The sequence below is a fragment of the Leopardus geoffroyi genome, chromosome E2 (genome assembly GCF_018350155.1).
Source record: "Leopardus geoffroyi isolate Oge1 chromosome E2, O.geoffroyi_Oge1_pat1.0, whole genome shotgun sequence".
Classification (NCBI taxonomy): domain Eukaryota; kingdom Metazoa; phylum Chordata; class Mammalia; order Carnivora; family Felidae; genus Leopardus; species Leopardus geoffroyi.
The window spans coordinates 50023799-50040035 of record NC_059335.1 but is presented as its reverse complement, the minus strand read 5'-3'; the positions used below and the strand labels follow the sequence as shown (position 1 = coordinate 50040035).

The window sequence follows — 16237 nt, the reverse complement described above, 5'->3', positions numbered from 1 at the left end:
GTTGGTTGAGCGACCGACTTCGGCTCAGGTCATGATCTCACGGTTTGTGGGTTCGAGCTCTGTGTTGGGCTCTGTGCTGACAGCCTGGAGCCTGCTTCGGATTCTGTGTCTCCCTCTCTCTCTGCCCTTCCTCTGCTCGTAGCTTGTATGCTCGCTCGTATTGTCTCTCTCAAAAATGAATAAACATTGAAAAAATTTTTTAAAAAAGTAGCGTGGGCGTGGGAAACACCCACCCTAGGTCAGGTTCATGCTCTCCGTGACTCTGGGCAACTTACTTATCCTGTCTTAGCCTCAAGTTCTTCATTTTTAGGTAAGAATATCATTTCGTAAAGAATCTAATTTTAAAAAATGGGCAGAAGACATGAATAGACATTTCTCCAAAGAGGGCATCCAGACGGCCAACAGACATGTGCAAAGATGCTCAACATCATTAATCATTAGGGAAATGCTAATCAAAACTACAGTGAGCTATCACCTCAGGCCTGTCAGAATGGCTAAAATCAACAACACAAGAAACAGGTGTTGGCAAGGATGTGGAGAAAAAGAAACCTCCTTGCACTGTTGTTAGTAGGAATGCAAACTGGTGCAGCCATTGTGAAACACAGTGTGGAGGTTCCTCAAAAAATTAAAAATAGGGGCACCTGGGTGGCTCATTCAGTTAAGCATGCGACTTCAGCTCTGGTCGTGATCTCATAGTTGGTGAAATCAAGCCCCACATCAGGCTCTCTGCTGTCAGTGCAGAACCCACTTTGGATCCTCTCTCTCTCTGCCCCTCTCTCTCTCTCTCTCAAAAATAGATAAACATTTAAAAAAAAGATTAAAAAAATTAAAAATAAAACTACCCTATGATCCAGTAATCATACTACTGGGTATTTACCCAAAAAGTACAAAAGCACTAATTCAAAGGGATACATGCACTCCTGTGTTTACAGTAGCCAAATTATGGAAACAGCCCAGGTGTCCACTGGCAGATGAATGGATAAAGAAGAGGTGGTGTATAGACACAATGAATATTAGTCATAAAAGAAAATGAAATCTTGCCATTTGCAACAGCATGGATGGAGCTAGAGAGTATTATGCTAAGTGAAATAAGTCAGAGAAAGACAAATACCATATGATCTCACTCATGTGGAAGTAAGAAACAAATTACACAGGGGAAAAAAATGGAGACAAACCAAGGAATGACTCTTAACTATAGAGAACAAACTGATGGTTACCAGAGGGTAGAATGAGGGAGGATGGGGAAAATAGGTGATGGGGATTAAGGAGTGGAAGAAAAGTCTATCATTCTTTATTAGGGCTGTTATGAGGATTAAATGAGAAATTCTATTTCATTCAATTACCTTGTGTCCAGCATATGATAAATGCTTAATGGTTATTAGATTTGATGATGATGATGATGATGATGATGCTGGTGATGAATCACAAACCACTTTATATTACCATATTCTGGAGGCCATCCATCAGAGTGGCAACCATTGACTCTGATGCCATGTCCAACTCTCCTGAGTCTGCAGACGCAGGGAAATATTTTTGTTAAAACACTTCTGATGTTCACAGGAAACTGAATGGTCTTAATTGCAGAATCTTGTCTTTTCATAGCCATCAGCTGGAGTGCGGTTCCTGAGCAGCCGCTGGATGTCACTGCCAATGGCTTTCCACAGGGAACAACACGGAAGGCAATCAGGTGCCTTCAGGCCAGGTACAGCATATTGGGGCGGAAGGAGATGGTGGCTGTGCAGTCCTGTGTTACCACTATCTAGTTCCAGAACGTTTTCATCTCCCCAAAAAGAAACCCCGCACCCCCTGGCTGTCATTCCCCATGCCCTTCTCCAGCCCCGTGAATCTCCTTTATGTCTGTGGATTTGTCTGTTCTGGACTTCCCACTACATGAAATCATACAGTATGTGACTTAACTTACTTAGCCTAAGTTTTCAAGGCTCATCCATGTTGTAACATGTATCAGTCCTTCATTCCTACATTCCATTGTCTGGATCTAACCACTTTTTGTTTCTCCACTCTTCTGTTAATGGATATTTGGGTTATTTCACTTTGGGGCTGTGGGAATAATGCTGCTGTGAACATTTATAGAATCTTTTAGGTGGACATATGTTTTCAATTCTCTTGGGTATACCTTGGAATGGAATTGCTGGGTCATATGATAACCTCGGGAGGTTTTTTTGTTTTTGCTTTTTTTGAGGAACTGCCAAACTGTTTTCCATAGTAGCTGCACTATTTTAAACTCCTACCAGCAATGTATGGGTTTCAATTATCCTACATCCTTTACAACACTCATTATTGTCTCTTTTTATTGTAGTCATTGTGGGTGTGAAGTGCTATATGATTGTAGTTTTGCTGTGCATTTCCCTAATAATTGTTTGAGCTTCTTTTGATGTTGAGCATCTTATCATATACTTATTAGCTCTTTGTATATCTTCTTTGGAAAAATACCTATTCTGATCCTTTGCCCATTTTTTAACTTGGTTTTATTTATCTTTTATTGTTGAGTTTTAAGGTTTCTTGATATATTCCGGGTACTAGTCCTTTATCACAGATGTATTTGAACGTATTTTTTGTCAATTCTGCGGGTTGTCTTTTCACTTTTTGAAGGTTTCCTTTAAAACGTGGAAGTTTTAAATTTTGATAAAGTCTGTTCAATCTGTTTTTTCGTGGGTGGTTTGTGCTTTTAGAATCACAGGTAAGAAACCATTGCCTGATTCAATATCACAAAGATTTGCTTTGTTTTCTTCTCATAGTTTTATAGTTTCAGCTCTTAGGTTGAGGACTTTGATCCCTTTCGAGTTAATTTTTCTATAAGGTGTGAGGTAGGGGTCCAACCTCATTCTTTTGCATGGGGGTATCCAGTTGTCCTGCCACCATTTTTTTTTTTTTTTTTTTTTTTGGAAAGACTGTTCTTTCCCCTGGAAAATGTTGAAAAGAACACTTTCTTGGGCTTTACCACTAGGGATTCTGGTTTCATAGGTCAAGCTTGAAGGCCAAGAATCATTTATGAAGCTCCGGAGTGATTGGCCTGGCAGAAAGGCAACCATGAAAGCAGGACTTTTTGTCTTCATATTGGCTTCGACTGAAATGTACAACATGTAGTCTGCTAGACATGAGACTCCCTGTGTGTTTCAAGGGTCATGCATCTGCCGTACTGGTTTTTCTTCTTCTAAATGCTCAGCAGATCCTACTCTACTTTTCCCTCCCAGTGAGCCACTGGTAGTCTTCAGTAGCCTGTGGGTGGGACAGGCTATAGGGAAATGGCCTCTCCACCAAAGGCATTTACATCTCAGATGGACTGAGCTGCCACTGAGTGACTGTTGTAGGCTTTCTACCTTTTACAGGTATAGTTAACCCTTGAACTATAACCCTGGGGGGGTTATGGGTTCTGACCCCCCTTACAGTTGAAAATCCAGGGGCGCCTGGGTGGCGCAGTTGGTTAAGCGTCCGACTTCAGCCAGGTCACGATCTCGCCGTCCGTGAGTTCGAGCCCCGCGTCGGGCTCTGGGCTGATGGCTCAGAGCCTGGAGCCTGTTTCCGATTCTGTGTCTCCCTCTCTCTCTGCCCCTCCCCCGTTCATGCTCTGTCTCTCTCTGTCCCAAAAATGAATAAACGTTGAAAAAAAAAATTAAAAAAAAAAAAAAAGAAAATCCATTTATACCTTTTGATTGGTGAAAACCTTAACCGCCAATAGCTTCCTGTTGATTAGAAGCCTTACTGATAACATGAACACTTGATTAGCATGTATTTCATATGTTGTATGTATTACATACTGTATTCTTACCATAAAGCAAACCAGAAAAATGTTATTACAAAAGTCATAAGGAAAAGACATGTATAATACTGTATTTATTGAAAAAAATCCTTGTGTCACTGGACCTCGCACAGTTCAAACCCATGTTATTCAAGGGTCAACTGTAGTTCTTTTCACTCTTGAGTTGCTTTTCCATTTCTTTACTATGTCCTTAAAAAAAAAAAATTATAATTAAAGTTCACAGGTGGATTTGTTTCTTCTTTTTAATATGCTTATTTGCCAGCCTCAACACAGACAAAAATAACTTATATAGTTTTAGACCTTAAAAAAGAAGGTTTTGTTCTCTGCAGCCACTCAGCAGGGTCCAGATGGCCCAGTCTGCAGACCCAGACCCTTTCCTGTTAGCCCAGGCTGTTGAATTGAGTGATATTAACAAACTTGTTAGGGGTGGAGGTTTTGGGACCAGTTTTTCCCCCGAGGACCTCCTAACTTCAGGCCACTGTTTGCATCTCCCAAGGGGCCAGCTCTCAGCCACAGACCAGGGTGTGTGAGCAGAGCAGGTGCTGCCTTCACAGGGACCATGTTTCCTGCAGAGTTCCAGCTCTGCTCTAAGGCAGCGACAGGCCCGCAGCAGCTCCCCCTGGCCCCACCCACCTGACGGTGTCTCCTGTTTGTGCTTCGCTCAGGTCTAAATGCTCTTCTTCTTCACTAGGAGTCCACACCCTCTTTTACCTTGAAAGTTCAGCTCAACCACCACTGCCTTCTGGTTGCTGTAGGTCCAGAAGGTCCAGGTTCGCTGCCTCCTGGAACCTCTCTTCAAACTCCTGTAGTGCTATATTCTCTGGCTTATCCCGATATGTTAGTGCTTTCTGTTGATGAGGAGTACCTCATGTTCCCAAGCTCGCTCTGGCTCCAGTTACCCACATGACTTTGAACGAGTCCAGTTGCATTCCGGGCTTCCGTGTGTCCATATCTGTAAGATGAGGATGTTGGAGTAGATGATCTGAGGTCCCTGACGCGTTGTAGGTGTCTCTCCATTTAGGAGGCAGACTCCTTGCAGGGAAGAAGTGTATGGGGGAAAGAGCAGGAGCTTTGCAGTCCAAGAGACTGATGTTTAATTCCTAGTTCCCTTTCTCTCCAGTGTGTGACGCCTTGGGCAAATTACTTTACTTCTCTGAGCCTCCGTTTCCCCAACAGCAAAGCAAGGGTAACTAAGAGTATGTGTCACCCAGGAACGTGGTGAGAAGTGAAAGCGAATGTGGTGCAGGCTCGCAGCAAACACCTTGTTAAGGTTGGTTTCCCCTTCAGTTGCCCAGTGAAGCTTCATGTTATGTGCAGAAGAGTCAGCGTTTCTTTTATTCTAAAGAGTTACAGCTGCTGGGGAGAGAGCAGGTTCTCTCACTGCTCATTCCCAAGCCCTGGCATCCTAGGACCACCTTCTTTACCACCGCGGGGCATATGAAAGCAGACAGATGTTAGAGACATTTAATATGCTAACACAACACAAGAAGAAAATACTTAAGTCTTTGTGTTCTTTTCCAAACAACGCGATGATAACAGACACCAGGTAAAAGACCCTCATTTTCAAGAAGCTTCATTTTGCTCTTTTCCCTAAAGTGGCAAATCCTCATTCCACCCCAGAGCATCCTGGAGAGATCATTTACATGGCTCATTGGATTATAAAAGAAAAGCATGAGGGATTAAAAACAACAACAATAACCCTAAGTGTGCCTAAATATGTTAAAAGATAGGGCTAGATTAAGAACACCTATGTAAACCTGTGTCATCTTTAAGAAATTGTTTATGTATATATAATTTTCCTAGCTCTCTGATGCCCCAACCAGCAATGTCAACCAACTTACCAGGGAGAGCCTAATATCTAAGAACATAATTGTTGCTGCTGAAAGGAACGAGGGCTCCTTGGAGAGAAGTAGCTAGCAGCCAGGAGGATTGTTATGTTCCACAAATGACATGAGTGGTTATTACTGAGTAGGTCTCATTGACAGAGGAATTACGAGTATGGCCACTCTGTTCTGCTGTTAATTAGGTCTTGAGAAAGGCCTTTCTTCTCTGGAGGGAGTTCTTGTTCAGCAGAGGAGTGGTTCCCAGCATCCCCCGTCTGTATAGATATAATACCTTAACATCACTCACAAGGCCATTCACTTAGGCCAGAAACATTCATAAGAGAAATGCTGTTTGTTCCTCCAGAGGGAAGAATGCTGGAAACATTTTCAGAGCTGGTCTCAAGAAGCTGTGAAAGCAATGCCCTTGTCTTTTTTTTTTTTTTTTTTTTTACCATTTATTCATTTTTGAAAGGCAGAGAGAGACAGAACGCGAATGGGGTAGGGACAGAGAGAGAGGAAGACACAGAATCCGAAGCAGGCTCCAGGCTCTGAGCTGTTAGCACAGAGCCCGATGCGGAGCTCGAACTCACAGACCGTGAGATGATGACCTGAGCCGGAGTCGGCCGCTTAACCGACTGAGCCACTCAGGCACCTCGATGCCCTTGTCTTATTCTTGATTTTAAGGACATGAATTTGCTATAGGTTTTTAATGATACCCTTTATGAATGTAAATGCTGTCTTTCCTAGTCCTCGTTTGCTAAAAGATTTTAAATCATTCTGTGGCTGTTGAATTCTCACAAGTGCTTCTCTGCACATTTTTTCCTCATAATGACATTACATTTCTCTTTTAATCTGTTAATGAGATAAGTTTCATTAGTTTCTTGGCTTTGGGTTTTCTTTTTACCATTAAAGGAACCTTACATTCCTAAGCGCCGGCAGCCACTCGGGCCCAGTTCAAGCCCAGGGAGAGTGTGAGGGCTCAGGACCCCCGCTAAGCGATGATTGCTGCAGTGTAGCCTCCGTGCCCGCCAGGTGAGGGAACTCTCTGGCAGAATGTACACGTCCCTACTTCACGTATACCTACTATGGCCACAGGGTCCGAGCTGATGGACAGCTCACATGGACAGTCTGTGAGGACGGGGAAGGGTATGGTGTGTAAAGATGAGACAGCAGCTTCTCGGCACACACATCTGCCTCCTCTGCATCAGCTCGTGAACTGCGTATAGCGAGGAAAGAAGGAGGCGCACACGGTCCAGATCCCGGCAGCCTGGATGGGCAGAGCCAGGAGAGCCCAGTTGGGCTGGTGAGGTATCCGCACTCACTTCCTTCACTGTCCCGAGCTGTGGCCTGCACGAAGCTTCAGGTTAGAAGCAAAGGAAGGCCCACAGTGCCCGCGGGGGAGTCTGGAGGCTCTGCCTCCGGTGCTTGTCCGAGTGGACTTTGTAACCGAGGTTCACGTGGGGAGCACCACTCAAGCCTGAAACCCAGCTTCACTGTCGTGAGCGGTATCACCCGCAGGGCCGGTGCCCTTTGGAAGAAGTAACCCAGCATGGTTGGCAGGGGTCCTGGGGGGAATTTAGTAATCCCACCTCTGTTGTCACCCCATTTGAGACTGTCACCTTCATGATTTCACGGCTGATGACATTTCTTAAGAGGAGATTCACTTTTTTAACCTCACCCCAATCAGGTCTACATTTTCTTCATGTGAAGAACAGGTGGAGGCCGGGGGCGGTGGGGGGTGGGGGGGGGGGCGTTCCTGCACGTTCAAATTTAAGAAAGATACCAGGGGAAGCCTGGTGTCCCTGACAGGGGCCTGGTGTATATCAAACACTCATTAAAAATCTTCTTTGTCTTGTCTTTCCAAACAGATCCCAAATCAGCAAAGTGGAACTCTTTAGATCATTTCAGAAACTGCTAAGCAGTATTTCAGAGGACAAGTGGCCAGACTCCCTCAGGTGACTCTGTTGACCCATTTTTTTTTTTTTTCATATTTAGGACGACTTGTGGTTTAATTCTGGTTTACAAATGGCAGGAAGCTTTGGCAGGAGTGGTGGCTCAATGGGCCAGTGGGCACTTAGTTATCACCCGCATGTGCCTCTGTCCCGATTGCAGGTGCAGATCTGAGGTGTACAGGAGGGGTGGTTTAGTGGTGCAGGGTTACAGAAGACTGGGGGGGAATTGGGGCTTGGTCTGTTCCAGGCCCCCCCTTCGCCCCCCTCCAGGTGGAAGACAGGGCAGACATATGGGGCTGGCCCTATTGCTTAGAGGGCAATAGAGTCTATTAGGAACATCACTCTTCTCTTCCTCTGCTGCAGCTTTACAATTGAAATTGCTCCCAAACAGGAATGTAGAGAACTATAAAACTGTTCCAGGGGCCGGTGGGTGGGTAGTCCAGACACTTAGCTACTCAAGGTCAGTGCCCTCACTTCATATGCCAGATGCAAGCTCCAGGGCCCCCAAGCCCCTCACGCTTGGGACCACTGACTGCAAACTCAGGGGCTCCTGCTACCCCCTTAAGTTCACTAATTCACTGGAACAACTCAAATTCAGGAGTGCACTATACCTACAATTACTTTTTATTCTGAAGAATATAGATCAGGACCAGCTAAAAGAAGGGACACACAGGGCACAGTCTGAGAGGGTACCAAACACAATTCGTCTGTGTCCTCAGGATGTGTCACCCTTCCAGCACATCACTGTGTGTCACCAACCAGAAGGGGACCCAAGTTTCAGCGTCCAGTGTCTTCCCTGTGCTTGTGTTACATACACCTGAATGACTCATTGGCCACATGATGTGACTGAACTCATTCTCCATCTTCCCCTCCCATCAGGAGGTCAGACCAACTCCACTCTGTGGTTAGTCTCTCTGGCAGGGCCAGCCCCATCCAGATCTCTCTAGGGCCCACCAGGAGTCACCTCGTTAAGTATAAACTCAGGTGTGATCAGAGGGGTCCACCATGAATAACAAAGACATTTCTTTTTTTTTTTTTAATGTTTATTTCTGAGACAGAGAGAGACAGAGCATGAGTGGGGGAGGGGCAGAGAGAGAGGGAGACACAGAATCCGAAGCAGGCTCCAGGCTCTGAGCTGTCAGCACAGACCCCGACACGGGGCTCAAACTCACAAACCGTGGGATCATGACCTTAGCCGAAGTCGGTCGCTCAACCAACTGAGCCACCCAGGTGCCCCAACAAAGACATTTCTACCCCTTGGGAAATCCTGGGGGTTTGAAGATTCCCTCCCAGGAACCGGCAACAAGACCGGCCAAATTCTTTATTGTACAGCAGAGGGGAAGCCAAGGTGTTGCTAGAAAAGTCTATTTGAAGAGGCCGACCACTTGTTATCACCGTCATGCGTACTGCTGTTGGTAGTGATGCCCTCCAGTCAGTTTGGTCAGGAGTCACTCTGCTTGTTTTTTTTGTCTGGAAAAATGAATCAAACTGACCAGGAGGTTTCCATACATTTTATGTGTCGGTGAAAACAAATCTGGACTGAGGTCAGGAGAGACTTTACTCAAAAGGATCATTGCAGTAAGAGAGGGGCTGTTAACAGCAGCAGCAGGACTGATGCCATAGCAAAGACACTCCAGTCCTAAGGTCTGTAAGCCTCCAGGGCAGGCGGGAAGGAGTAGCCCTTTGTGGGGAGCAGTGAACAAGGCCGGAAAGAACAGGGCAGGGGGCATGGAATGCGCAGTTGGTGTGATGGGGCGAATAGACAGGAAACATCTTTTCTTGAGATCAGTCAATTGTCAGGAGGAGCCGTTAAGAATAGGTCCCTGCATATTGTAATGCTGGCTCAGGCTGAGGGTGGGTCATAGTTCAGGGTTGGGAGAAGGACAGAAGCATAACTAATGTTGGTCAAGGAAGCAAGAATTTTGTCAAGATTGGTATGTGGATGGAAACAGTTCAGCTAGTCATTATGAGACAGAGAATGGGAGTTTGAGGATCCGTCATAGGTAAGCCAAGGTGGGGCGTCCATGAGTCCTATCTGGGTCTTACAGGGAACGGGAGTGTGCAGTAAGCCATTTCCCAGAACTCTTTAAACCAAAAAGTAGATAGTTATTCTTGTGTTATCTGATACCAGGAGGACCAGACAAGACTAGCATTGTTTATTCTCACCTGGGTTTTTTTTTAATGATTATTTATTTATTTTAAGAGAGTTCACACGCAAGCGTGGCGGGGAAGGGAGGGCAGAGAGAGAGAATCCCAAGTAGCGTTCACGTGGTCAGTGCGGTCAGCGTATAGAGCCCAACATGGGGCTCGATCTCACAAACCATGGAATCAGGACCTGAGGCAAAAGAGTCGGACGCTTAACTGACTAAGCCACCCAGGTGCCCCCTTTTCTCCCCTGTTTCAATCCGTGTTGCTTTCTAGTGAATTTCCTACATTGGAGAGAGAGTAGCTGGTGGAAAGCGTACCAAAATCCTCCCATTCCTAGATCTGTTCCTAGTCTCTGCTTAGACATCTGTCCAGCTGATTGCTCAGTTGGCCACCACGTTGAGCTGATCAGTGAGAACCTGTGTGCTTGGCGGTGTGTGTGCATTAGGGCGCAGAAGCTAGAGACGTACCACGAGTACAAGGAGGCTGCGTCTACTTACCAGGAAGCCTGGAGTGCGCTCCGAAAGCAGGCCTTTGGATCCTGGATCAGAAACCCACCGGATTATCACCAGTTTAAATAAGAAAGGCAAACTGCAAAGAGCTTATTAGTAGCAGAGTGTTTTTCAGCTGCTCACACTGGACAGCTTCTTCCTTTGTGCTGGACAAGTCTTAGCTTTTCTTGTGGCTGAGTCAGGAAAAAAAAAGTCTGCCATCTACCAGAGTGACATATCTCTTCTGGGTAATATGGACAGAGTCCTGAAACATGGAACTATCCATACTTGACTGACGTATCTCTCTCTGCTAAAACATCACCTCCCTGATGCCTTTGGCATCTGTCCTAACGTGTGTTATTGCTTCTCTAAAACATGGAGTAAGAACTTGGAATGTGACGCTTGAAAGGTACTCTGCAGCAGCTCCGCTCTGTGTGTTCCCACATTGATCTGGCAAGTATTTCTTGGGCTGAGATGGTGTCCGGACCTCTGCAAGTTTTAGAGCTTCCCTTGGCATAGTGGACATGTGCCGTTTCTTCCCTCGGAGGGTCATCCTTTCCTGCTCTATCCTTGGCACTTGGCTGAAGCAAACCTCACTCCCCAGCTCTCGGATTGTGAGGCAGCGCCATACAATCCTGGATCTACTGCCAGGGCGAGCAGGAAAGATGCTGTCTTCTCTCGGATCAGAAGCTCCAAGGACCACAGACTCGTGGGACTGTCTGTGGCTGCCTTTGCCTCCACACAGAGGCAGCCAGCTTGAGAATGAAGGCAAGAAAACAGGAAACAGCCAAAAGCATCGGCTCCCGTGACCTTGTTTGGATGCCTGAAGCCAGTGCCCAGCCTGGACTTCAAGTATGTGAGATAAATTCATACGGCTGTTTGGGTTAAGCCTATCTGAGTAGGTTGTCTGTGGCTTTCAAATGAAAAAGTTCTGTCTAAAAGGCCAAAAGTCCGTATAGCAAATCAGCAGCAGACCTAGCTACCCATCCTCTTTTAACCACTATCTAATATTTAACTCTCAACCTCTCTGCTCCTTAAATTATTGATGGAAAGGGAAGTTCTCCGTGTCAGGATTATCCAAAGCTCTTCTCAAAGTCCTTTAGTATCTTGGTATAGCTTTTTTTTCTTTTAAGATTTTATTCGTAAGTAGTCTCTACACCCAGTATGGGGCTTCAACTCATGACCCCAAGATCAAGAGTCACACACTCCACCGACTGAGCCAGCCAGGCGCCCTGTCATTCTTGTATGGCTTTAAATGTTTTTTAGTAACAGCTTTATTGGGGTATAATTTACATTCCATAAAATTTACCCATTGAAAGTATACAATTTAGTGGCTTTTAGTATATCCACAGAGTTGTACAACCATCCCCATAATTGTAGAACATTTTTGTTCTCTGTTAGAGGTGGGGGACCCTCATCGACCCAGTATGTTCCCATTAGCCAGGCACTCCCCATTTTCAGTCAGCCCCACCCTCACCCCAGTCCTAGGGCTTCTTAGGTGATTCTGCGTACTTCTGTTGCACCATATCAAGAGGAACAGGACATCTGGTTGTCCTACTTTCAGCGAGTTCGCAGTGGGCTCAGTGGGCTCAGCTTATCTATCCTGGTAGGAAGTTCCCAGTCACCCTTTCACCTCATGGTTTTAGCAGCGGTGCAAGGGATCCCCGAGACCACCCTCAGGTTTGATGGTTCACTGGACACTCATGGAATGCAGCAAAGCTATTGTAATTATTATTTATTTCAGCGAAAAGATACAGATTTTTTTAATCTTTTTTTTAAAATATTTTTTGGGGGGAGAGGGCAAGTGGGGGAGGGGCAGACAGAAGGGGACAGAGGATCTGAAGGAGGCTCCGTGTTGACAGGCTGACAGCACCAAGCCCGTTTGGGGCTTGAACTCATGAACCACAAGATCATGACCTTAGCTGAAGTCAGATTCTTAATGGACTGAGCCACCCAAGTGCCCTGAACGTTTTTGAGAGAGAGCAGAGCACGTGGCGCACGCAAGCGGGGGAGGGGCAGAGAGAGAGGGAGACAGAGAATCCGGAACAGGCTCTGCTCCGACAGCCTCAAACTGTGGGCTCAAACTCACAAACTGCAAGATCATGACCTGAGCCACCCAGGTGCCCCTGAAAGGACACAGATTAACGCCGGCAGAGAGAAAAGGCACACGGGCACAGTCCAGGTGCAAGACTCTATCCTCCCTGTATCAACCATGTGCTTCTGATGCTTTGACGTCCAGTGCCTTGCTCACCCTGGAGAGACTGCCCACGGAGGCTAGCCAACTCCCAGAGATAGCAAAAGATTGAAACTGAGCCCTCCAGGGGCACCTAGGTGGCACAGTTGGTTAAGCGTTTGGCTTCAGCTTCAGCTCAGGTCATGATCTCACGACTTGTCTGTTCAAGCCCCACGTCAGGCTCTGTGCTGACAGCTCAGAGCCTGGAGCCTGCTTCGGATTCTGTCTCCATCTTTCTCTCTGCCCCTCCCCTGCTTGCACACTGCCTCTCTCTGTGTCTCAAATATAAATAAACATTAAAAAAAGAAAAGAAAAGAAAGTAAGCCCTCCAGAGTTCATACCCAGCCACGTGCTTTATGGGGCTCTCCCACTCTGGGCCACACTTCACCTGCCCTGATCGCCCCAGGTCCAGGTACCAGAAAACCAGGGACAGCCCTTGTGCCTCAGAGACCACTGAAACGAGTCCAACTAGCCAGTCCCAAGTCCGCTTACCCTGCCCCGGCCCTTCCTCCCCTTTACAATAACGGCTGTTGCACGCATGTCCTCGCTCCTTCTGCCTCCTGACCCACCCTGGTGCTTCTCCGTGTGACTCCTTGTGGCCTGGCATGTCCTCTCCTCCTGCATTTAAAAACCGCCTCCCGTGGAGTTGCACACACAGCACTGAATTCCCCCAGAAATGATGTGTGACAGTATGGGCCAAGCGTTGCCAGCCTTGGGTGCTGCTAACATGCTGCAGTGCACAGGACAAACCCCGTAACAAAGGAGTATTTGGCCCACAGTATCAGTAGTGCTGACGCTGAGAAACCCTGATCTAGAGATTGTTTTCAGGTTTCATGAAACACCTCCTTTTGTGGTTACTGCTCCAAATCTGTACACAGTTAACTTTGTTTCACTTTTCTTTTCTTTCTTTCTTTCTTTTTTTTTTTTTTTTTTTTTTGGCGGCAGGGGACAGGGGTGGGGAGGTGGCTTTTTAAAAAACTATGTAAGGGGCACCTGGGTGGCTCGGTGGGTTAAGCGTCTGACTTCGGCTCAGGTCGCGATCTCATGGTCAGCACGGAGCCCAATTCAGATCCTCTGTCCCCCTCTCCCTGCCCCTCCCCTGCTCGCTCGCTCTCTCTCTCTCTCTCAAAAATAAACATTTGTAAAAAACAGAAAACCGTTTCTGTATTTTAAACTATCGAAACAGCAGAAAGTCCTCAGAAGTGGCATTGTACAGGAAGAGGGACTCCCCCAACAGATTTTAGGCAGCTGCGCTTGTAATTCCAGAGGGTAGTCTAACAAAACATCTTCTGAGAAATTTGGCTCTTGAGGGAAGTTTACACTCCAGCATCATTCCTTTGTTCTTGTTCACAAGTGGATTCTAATGTGTCTATGTTTGCATAATTTTTAACTATTTTTCTTCAGACTTTTAAAAATGTGGCTTGATTTAAATAAGTGTGTGTGTATATTCCATGTAGTCATTTCTGCCTTAAAGCACGGGGTGAAATGCCTTGTTTTATGGAGTTTGCTAATGCCAAGCATTAGCTCACTGTCTGGGGAAACGAAGCCGCTACGGAGAAAATGACCCACGCTGGCTGCCAGCTCGGCCTGGAAGAGAAGCAGGCCCGTCTGATCTGGCCGTGTCTGTGGCTGGTGGAAAGCCGCCTCCACCTGGACCTTGGCAATACTTGTTGGCTTTAAGACAGTGTTCTGAGCAAGCCTTAGCCAGAGTTTTCCAGTTTCTAAAACCCGGTTCCCTTGCTAGCTAGTTAAGTGGTTTAGGACAACGCTAACGTTTTCAACTACCACCGTCCTCTTGTGATGCCCGTGGGGAAGCCAGATGAGCTGGTGAGAGGAGGCCCAGTGAGGCAGGAAGGTCCCCAAAACCAGGAAGTGCCTTCTAAGCAGGAAGATGTGCCTGTGTGCTCCCTTTCAAGGGCTCAAGCAGGTCTTCCCAAAGACAGCTGTCCTGAAGGAGAAGCGGGATACAGAAAGAGCCAGGAAAGCAGAGAGTGTGAAGAAAACTTTATTTTCCAAAAGTTCTTTTCGGACCGCATACTGAGGAATCGTAGTTGGCCTTCACATCTCGAAAACGTGAATCCCTTCAAACCTAAATGTGTCTGTACTGGGGTTAAGACTGACTTCCTGGAAGGCGTGGATCCAAAACAAATCTCAAGTAGCACCTGTGGTCCAAATGTGCAGACACACTAAAATGTGTGTCTGACACACTAAAAGTAATCAAGGGGGATAGAAATCAAAGAGTGGTTGTTGCCTGGTGGGGGAAGATGGGGGATGGGAGTTGAGGGAAAAAAGGCCTAAGGGGCCTTTCTGGGATTTGGGGAATAATCTGTTTGGATTGAAGTGTTGATTACATGGGTGTCAATATTTGTCAGGATGTATTAAACTCTCCACTTAAACCCTCTGCGCATTTTATTGTGTGTAATTATACGTCAACTTAAAAATGTAAAAAAAAAAAACCCAAACCAAAAACCTAGTCCTGTTATTTGCTATGGTAGAATAAACTTTGATCTGGATATTTAAGTAATTATGTTTTTTTTTTCATCATCTTTTTTTAGAAGTTTATTTTGAGAGAGCGTGCACTCGCACACGAGACGGGGAGGGGCAGGGGCAGAGTAAAAGGGAGAGAGAGAATCTCAAGCAGGCTCTGCACTGTCCGCGCAGAGCCTGACGTGGGGCTCGTACTCACCAACCGTGCGATCATGACCAGAGCTGAAATCAAGAGTCACTTAACCAAGTAATCATGTTCTAGTACCAACTCTACCATTACTCCTATGTGGGTGTGGGGAAAATATTTAATCTCTGACTTCTAACCTGTCACCGGTTGTACCAAATGGGGTCCCAGCAATTAGGATGCTTAGTTTTTTCAAGTGTGAGGTAGGACTTCTCATAGAAATTCTTAACGTGGTAAATAACGCAAAGAGAAATTTTCTCCAGGAAACTGAACCCATTGGCGCTTTGAGATACGAATGGCCTCAGGCATGTTAGTAACTAGAGAGGGATGGAAATAACTCTGTGTCTTCACCTAGTAACTCGGGTTCTGAATTTGGGTGTGGGTTTTTTGTCTCGTCTACTAACGAGCCAGCAGGGGTAGGAACCAGCTTTTAGAACTAAGCGTGTTCAGCGTTGCTTTCCAGTCTCCAAATTCAGCAAAGTGTCTTAATAGGAAAAAGGCAAAGACACAGTCACTCCAAGTGGGGACCCAGGCTGCCAAATGTTGGTCTCAAGCACATGTTCCCTGAACTTGGGCTTGGCTCCAAAAGGAGAAGAGCTCACAATGGAAACAGTGATGGCTGTTTGCTCAGGCAGCCAAGAGAATGAAAAGCGCATTGAAACCCAGCAGTGTCTCCATGGGGAGAGGTACGGTGGGCCCCTGGGTGGTGAAACCAACCTGACAACAGAGCAGGAGAACAGGGCCCATTCCCAGCAACCCCCTTCAGTTCAACAACAAGACCTTTCTGTGCAACCTCAGGAGATCTCTGAGAAATTATACCGTGGGCAACCCAAGCTTGGCTCGGCAATGGTGCTCACGCAATCCAGTTCACCCGTGGCTTGGTTGAATTCGATTCTGTTATTTGAGAGAAAAGAGCTCTTCTCGATGTACATTCCCTCATCCCTGCCAAGATTTCACCAGATTCCTTTTTTATTGCTACTCCTTATGGACCGTTTTGACCTCCAGTGAGTCCCTTTTCGGCTGGGGTTTTTGTGTGTGTGTGTGTAATTTTTTTTTTTATTTCCTTAAGCAATCTTTAAGACCAACATGGAGCTCGAACTCATAACCCCGAGATCAAGCGTCGCCTGCTCCAACTGAGGCAGCC

At 46.3% G+C, this 16237-nt stretch overlaps 1 protein-coding gene across 14 annotated transcripts in view; it reads left to right on the top strand.

Annotated features, from left to right (window-relative positions):
- Positions 1-16237, top strand: part of ADAT1 (adenosine deaminase tRNA specific 1) — a 38810-nt gene that overhangs the window by 12601 nt on the left and 9972 nt on the right. For 7 of the 14 annotated variants that reach the window (XM_045443581.1, XM_045443585.1, XM_045443583.1 and 4 more), the window contains 3 exons: positions 1603-1702; positions 7470-7556; positions 10147-11082. In XM_045443581.1, the coding sequence (XP_045299537.1) occupies positions 1603-1702; positions 7470-7556; positions 10147-10279 (320 nt within the window). In that variant the 3' untranslated portion in view covers positions 10280-11082. Of the gene's footprint in view, positions 1-1602; positions 1703-6809; positions 6965-7469; positions 7568-10146; positions 11083-16237 lie in introns of those variants that run through there. The other 7 variants (XM_045443586.1, XM_045443587.1, XM_045443590.1 and 4 more) reach the window with 5 other exon arrangements.